The sequence below is a fragment of the Marmota monax genome, unplaced genomic scaffold (genome assembly GCF_021218885.2).
Source record: "Marmota monax isolate L192 unplaced genomic scaffold, Marmota_monax_Labrador192_F-V1.1 WCK01_AAM20220418_F8-fsc00070, whole genome shotgun sequence".
In the NCBI taxonomy this organism is placed as follows: domain Eukaryota; kingdom Metazoa; phylum Chordata; class Mammalia; order Rodentia; family Sciuridae; genus Marmota; species Marmota monax.
In genome coordinates, this window is record NW_026692116.1 from 3,636,785 (window position 1) to 3,644,182 (window position 7,398).

General features: G+C 32.3%; 1 protein-coding gene across 5 annotated transcripts in view; it reads left to right on the forward strand.

Moving 5' to 3' along the window:
* The window catches only part of Mtf2 (metal response element binding transcription factor 2), a 61,255-nt gene extending 54,952 nt beyond the window's left edge, over nucleotides 1-6,303 (forward strand). For all 5 annotated transcript variants that reach the window (XM_046461957.2, XM_058585274.1, XM_058585277.1 and 2 more), the window contains 4 exons: nucleotides 1,528-1,633; nucleotides 1,751-1,803; nucleotides 1,917-2,021; nucleotides 3,891-6,303. In XM_046461957.2, the coding sequence (XP_046317913.1) occupies nucleotides 1,528-1,633; nucleotides 1,751-1,803; nucleotides 1,917-2,021; nucleotides 3,891-4,248 (622 nt within the window). In that variant the 3' untranslated portion in view covers nucleotides 4,249-6,303. The remainder of the gene's footprint in view (nucleotides 1-1,527; nucleotides 1,634-1,750; nucleotides 1,804-1,916; nucleotides 2,022-3,890) is intronic.
* Nucleotides 6,304-7,398: the final 1,095 nt, after the last annotated feature.

Genomic DNA, 7,398 nt, shown 5'->3' on the forward strand with positions numbered 1-7,398 from the left:
AGTCATCTTGGAGAGTAAGAAAATGTAATTACAAAATGTTGGTGATGTATCATAGCAATTTGAAGTTTGTAATAAAGCAGATAAGACTGTAAGGTTTCTTTCAAGAAGGAAAAAAATGCTTACTATTCCTATCACTTTTAAATGCCATCACTTTAATCTTTTTCTAGTAGTTGTCCATATTATGAATTAGGAAAAAAAATCCACAAATTTTCTTTCTCATTGCTATGATGATTTTGATACGATGTTCCATCAATAGCAGCTCACCTATCAGATCATTTGGTGCTACTACATAAGGATTCAACTTTCTTCAAATGTGTCCTCAGTTTCTTCTGGACCCTATGTATGGATTGATCCTTTTAGTATGAGAGTATTTTCTTAAGTACAGTGGTCCTTTATAAATGTTATTTTTTTAAAAAAGAATTTCATCCATCTTATCCTTGAAACTTTTGATTATATCTAGTTCTGCTTTGTTCTTCTTTCCCCCCCACTTTTTCCTTCCTCATACTTTCTTTTTATTCCCTGACCTTAGTTTGGCATCTTGTGGGATAGGGTTTTCCTCCCCGACCCTTTTTTGACTCTTCCTAACTTATTATTATATAGTATTTTTCATTTTCCCTTTTTCCATAATTGAATTTTCCTGGGTAACTTTCTCACAGTACCCCATTTTATTAGCTTGCTTGTATAAATATTTGTTAACTTCTAATTATTATTATGAACCCCTTTGCACCAGTAACATCTTTGTATTCCTGTCATCTAATATCTTCTTTCCATAATAGTTATTTTTTGTTAAGTAAATGAAATACATGTTCTGTATATTGCTATTTGCTTCTTCTTCCCTTCTATTAGATATGTCCTTGGCTACTGTACTTTCTGCTTTATTTTGCTTAATATTTGTCTTTGTCTTTCAATAATGATTTTCCAAATCTTAAGTTTACCCTATGAATGGCTCCCTGCCATTCATTGCCATTCAATGAAGGATTCTTTATTCCTTTCTCCTTTACATTCTGCCAGTCTAGGCTTCATCCTCTTTCTGATAGTGTCATTCAAGGGGAAAAAAAAAAATCTGTATTGATAGCTACTATAATTTTAACATAGTTACTAAGGTTAACTACCAATTTCAGTAATTTTTAGAAGTAATATCTCAAAAAATGCCTCAAGTAGGAACAATCTAAACCAATTAATTAAACTTTTAAAAACATTTGAAATCTCTCTTATCCAGTATGGTTGTTCGGTTGGTTGTTGTTTTTTAAATCTTTAGGTGCTATGTATATTCCAGAACTAAAGAGAACATTTTTTTTCCTTAAACCTTTCTTACTGTAAACCTTTCATAATCTCAAGTTAAGAAATATTTATTTAAAATTAGAATGTATTATCTATACCTATAAACTAGTAGATCCAGTTTACATTTAATATAGTTTTTGTTGACATTAATATAAAAGTAAAATCTGTATATATTTAAATACATGTGTAAAACTATTTTTGTTTCCTTTATGCAGAGATTAAATACATAATGGTTTTCTGTTTCAGAGAAGTAAGCAATGGAATAGAAAAAAAAGGAAAGAAAAAATCTGTAGGTCGTCCTCCTGGCCCATACACAAGAAAAATGATTCAAAAAACTGCTGAGCCACCATTGGTAAGAGTTTATTTTGATATATATTCTCAGAGAGGAAGAATGAATGAAATTACTAAGAAGCTAATGTTTTTACTTACTGTAGACTTATGCTTTAAGTATATATTTTTTCTTTTCCAGGATAAGGAATCAGTTACAGAGAGTCCTACCTTGGATTTACCTTGTTCTATAGGGTAAATAGAAAGTTATTTTCTTCTTTCTTAGGGAAAAAAAGTTTTGGGGGGTGATTAGTATTTCTATTGTTATGTAATATAGTTGTTATACCATTTAAATTCTTTTGTCTCAGGAGAACTGAGGGTCCTGCACATTCTTCTAATACCTCAGATGTGGATTTCACGGGTGCTTCCAGTGCAAAAGAAACTACCTCGTCTAGCATTTCCAGGCATTATGGGTAGCCATTTTATGTTTTTATTCTGTAACAATTTTCTCTTGGATGTGCACACCCCACCCCCACCCCACCCCACCCCTACCCCAGTGGTGATTGAATAGTCTGTCTTTCAGAGGCAGTTGATAGAAGGATTTAGAGACTGTGCCCTTTCTCTTAGGCCTTTTAATGTTGCTGTTAACAAAAGTGTCTTGCTGATTTTTTTAAAAATAATTCGAATCGTGTCTGATTTATCAGATACTGATAAGCCTTGTCAATTAAAGGATTTTAAATTTGGAATTGTAAAAATATATCAGTCCCCTTTATTAAAATTTTATTTAACCCAACTCTAGAAGGACACATTTTTCCAAAACCATCATATCAATATGAAAAGTTAAGTCTACTTGAGGTCGGAATTACTTGTTTTCAAGTTTTACACATTCTTAAAGTTTTATTCACAATTCAAAAAATGATCTTTTAAATAATGTAACATTCTAAATTCAAGAGCTAAAATGTGATAATGTGAGCTTTGTTTTGGTAAGGGGTAGGGATTCAACTTGGGGGCATTCAACCACTGAGCCACACCCCCATCCATTTTTTGTATTTTATTTAGAGACAGAGTGTCATTGAGTTGCTTAGCGCTTTGCTAAGTTGCTGAGGCTGACTTTGAACTCAGCATCCTCCTGCCTCAGTGTCCTGTGCCACTGGGATTACAGGTGTGTGCAACCATACCTAGCATGAGGTATTTTTTTTTTTTTGCCCTTTAATTAGGTACTCTGCTAAGCTTTTTATATAAAATTTTTAATTTAATTCTTCAAATAATTTTTTAGTTATAGGTTCTCCATTTTATATTTTAGGAAACAGTTTAGGGTATCAAATGTTAAGTCCACTGTCACATGTTTAGCATATATCACAGCTGGATTGTTAGGAAATTATGATTGTGGGGCAGGAGTTATAGCTCAGGGGTAGAGCGCTTGCCTTGAACTTGTGAGGTACTGGGTTTGATCCTCAGCATCTCATTAAAAAAAAAATAAATAAAGATATTCTGTATTTAAAAAAAATATATCTTTAATTAAAAAAAAAAGGAAATTGTGATTGTAAGCGGGTGCAATGCCACATGCCTGTAATCCCAGCAGCTCGGGAGGCTGAGACAGGAGGATCTCGAGTTTAGAGCCAGTCTCAGCAAAAGTGAGGTGCTAAGCAACTCATTGAGACCCTATCTCTAAATAAAATACAAAATAGGTTTGGGGATGTGGCTCAGTAGCCAACTGCCCCAGAGTTCAATCCATGGTACAAAAATTTAAAAAAAAAAAAATGTTATTGTAAAGTTTTTGAATTTAGCTGTCATGCTGTATTCTCCTTTTTTGTTATAATATCATAAAATCAATTGCTTGCATTTGTTTGAAGAAGATCTCAAACATATAGTTTAACTCCTTCACTTAATTCACTAAAACCACCTTTATTCTAATTTTATTATTTAAGCACATGGAACAGGGTCTTATGTAGTTGATCTTCAATATTTGTTTTAGTGAATGAATGGATGATTTTTTAAAAGTTTTTTATTTTATTGTTTTTGCTTTTTTTGATGATGAGATTATTAAAAATATATGACTTATAGCCTTTTGATAAGAATTTGCCTCTTGAACTCCTAGCTTAAAACTTACTTTTTTTTTTTTTTAAGCTTAATAGTGTCTAGTTAGGAAGAAACACTATACAAAAGTGCTGGACTCTGAAATAAGGAAAGCAAGTGATTGTCATTTATTGCTGTAGTTTGGCTGATTTTTATGTAAGCAAGGGTGTGTACTTAAGAGTAGAATGATCCCCAAAACCAGAGAACATCTGTGGGCAGAGGATGTTTTAAAAACTTAGACAATTTTGGCCTTTTCTGTTACATAGGTTGTCTGACTCCAGAAAAAGAACTCGCACAGGAAGATCTTGGCCTGCTGCAATACCACATTTGCGGAGAAGAAGAGGTCGTCTTCCGAGAAGAGCACTCCAGACTCAGAACTCAGAAATTGTAAAAGATGATGAAGGCAAAGAAGATTATCAATTTGAGGAACTCAACACAGAGATTCTGAATAACTTAGCAGATCAGGAGTTACAACTTAATCATCTGAAAAACTCCATTACTAGTTATTTTGGTGCTGCAGGTAGAATAGCATGTGGCGAAAAATACAGAGTTTTGGCTCGTCGGGTGACACTTGATGGAAAGGTGCAGTATCTTGTGGAATGGGAAGGAGCAACTGCATCCTGACTGTAGGACTGAACATTATGTTCACTGCACTCTCATTTTATGTAGGTATCGTTCAAAGTCCTAAAGAAGTCTGGCTTTTAACTCTTTCTTAAAACAACAAGAACAACAACAACAAAAATCACAAAAGAAGATGATACTAGCCTTAACATGTACTTGTTGATGTTATGGATATTGTCATAAAAAGATATCTTTTACAAATCAGAACAGAGACTTAATTTTTTAAATCTTAAGATTTGTAGAATGTTTCTAGGATAGGATATTAAAATTGATTCAAACCCATGCATGGTGTTAGATAATTTTTCTAATTATTCCATTGAGTCAGTTTTTGTGATTAGTGGTTATCAGAGCAAACAGATCATGTAGATAGCACAAGTCTTTGGAGAAACATTGTCTGTTTTGTTACCAAAATGTTGGAAGAAATTTATTTCAATACCTTTTAGATTTCATAAAGTGCAGTGTATATAATGCCTACTGAAAGACTGTAAAATATTGAAATTTTCTTTCAAGCAAAGTGTAAAAAAAAATATATTGAGCCTGTAAATTGCTCTGTGACTAGACTTCATTGTCGTCTTAATATATTCTTTGCATGTACATATATATACACGTGTGTATATATATGTGTGTGGATATGTGACCTATGCAATACAAATTATGGGAATGGGCAGCTTTGGAGTATATATCCCATAATTCTTTATTTCAGGAATAGTTGCAGTATTTACACAGCAGCATTTCTTCTCAGGCTTTTATTGGGTGCTGTTGCTTGCTATGTATGAAGAGAAATGTGTCAGACAAGTTTAGTGTGTACTGAAGAAGGGTGTGAACAACAGTGTTCATGGGCTTTTAGAATGCTTTTCACTTTCAGTCCTTGTAACTCAGCTGTTCCATACCTAAAACAAATTCAAATAATATCAACATCTCCTTTTATAAGTAACGTTTTCAATTTTTCATGGCACATTATGATTGTAAATGTCTCTCAGTTTTAACAGTAAGTCTGTAGGAGTCCCGTGACGATTCCTGAAATGTCTGTAGTAACTGTTAGTAATGTTTGAATAAGTGTAGTATGAACAAAGTATTTTATTGCACAGGGTTAACAAACAGTATGTTGCCAGCTAAGGCTACTGCTGTTTTTTTTTACAACATTACCTCTTGTTTTTATAAAATGTACCAAGATTTAAATTGATAACTTTATTTTACGTGTAAAAAAAGAAAATAGTTTCTTTTATCACCAGTGTTAGAGTTGCCTTGTTTCTTTTTGTTTTGTTTTGTTTTCTTTCTTAGCCAAAGAGTAAACAGAAGAATATTCTTATTTTGGTGGCTATTCATTTTACTTTTACAAAATGGCTGGTGGATTTTAGACTAATAATTGGGGAATTTGCCACCAAAATGAAAAATATATAAAGTGTAGTGATGACAGAGTGGTAAAAATGTGGGTTAGTACTTATTTATTCCATTAATTGATTATTTGACTGTTTGTAAAGAAAGTTGCTTTATTTCTTTAAACATCTTCAAAAGATGACTTTTTCTCGTCACATAGCCAAAAGAAGCAGAGAACTGCGTTGTCCTGCATTTGGTTCCTGGTTGACCAGGTATAAATGAGCTTTACAAAAGTGCAAATTAAAAACTGTCACTTCTGTTTACCTCCACCAAAACTTGATTTCCCCCTAGCTATTAATTTAAAGTTGCCTTTCCTGCAGCTGCAATATTTTGAATAACACACAGAGTTTGTGTTGATTTTTGAATGTTTGTTTATGTCTAGGGGTAATGGAAAATGTAAATCCCGTGTAACCTTATTCACTCCACCTGTATCATATTACTTCATTTCCCCCAAAGTCCTTGAATTCTAACTGAACACCAGCAGTATTTTTAGTAACTCTTTCTTGAACATACTTGGAAGACAATTTATTGAGCTGAACTGTCTTTAGACGTAATTATTGTGAATGTCTGTTTTATTTTATCATGGTGGTTCACATGGCTCTGATGTTCAGTTTGTATTTTTGGAATTGCTTTACTTAGAATTAAAACAGACCAACATTAAATGTGTGTATTTTTTAAAGAGCTAATGAGTTTTGCTTTTGTATTTGCTTGAAAATACACACTAGTGCAAAGTTGACTGCTTTTATTTAGCTAAGGAGGCAAGGATTTTCTTACTCCACTGCAGATACGTTTACTTGAATTAATCTTTATGAAACTTTGCTTTTGTTTTCTTCTTGTCCCTCACGTGATATTAGTAATTATAGCATGTTCATCTTAAATGTTTTTTTTTTAAAAATAAGATAATATTTAGCCAGCTTCCATACTTCAAAGAGAATATGTCTCTTTCTACCTTGTCCTCAAACTTCAAAAAAAAAAAAAAAAAAAATTCAGTCTTCCCAACTATTTATTTTCTTTTTGCTTATATAGAAGATGTCAGGGTTCATATAAAAGAATGTCCTATTTTTTTAAAAAAAACTTTGCCCTTAGACTACAGAAAGATGTAAAAATAATCCACTGTATTCATTTTAATCCAAAATAAATAGATTTTAGTAAGTACTGTAGTAGGAAGTGACAAACATGGATTCTTGGACTCTTTAATAACCAGACTAGAGCACAATAGGAGTAATCAGAATTATTCTATAAATTATGATCAAGTCAGATATTTAGTAATGATAACTCTAGCAATATCTGACTTGATCATAATTATAGTATAAGAAGTGAGTAGAGAAACTGGATACTAAGTAACACCATATTTGTCTAGTATCCTCAAGGAATGAGATGTGTCCTTCAACAGATTTTTCCACTGGATTTAAAGCAAACCAATAAAAGCCTTCACAAATGATATAAAATGTACTTTTTGTTAGAACAAAAAAATACATGTTCGAAATCACTAATCTACTTTTTGTTTCTTGTATTTACTAGAAGATATTGAATTGCTTTTTTTTCTCCACCCTATGACATTCCTTCTCAATTGGGGGGGCATGATATATTATCATCAAATGGGCAAAATTAGTTTAGGTAATTACACAAACCTTAGGTAGTGGATTTAAGCCCTCTGAAGTTAAATCCTACCTGTCAAAACTATTTTGTTTCTTATTATTTAATTACTATTTTTATGTTTCCTTAGTTATTACATGAGCAGCTTTAACCTTAAGGTTGTGTACCCTGCACAAGTTA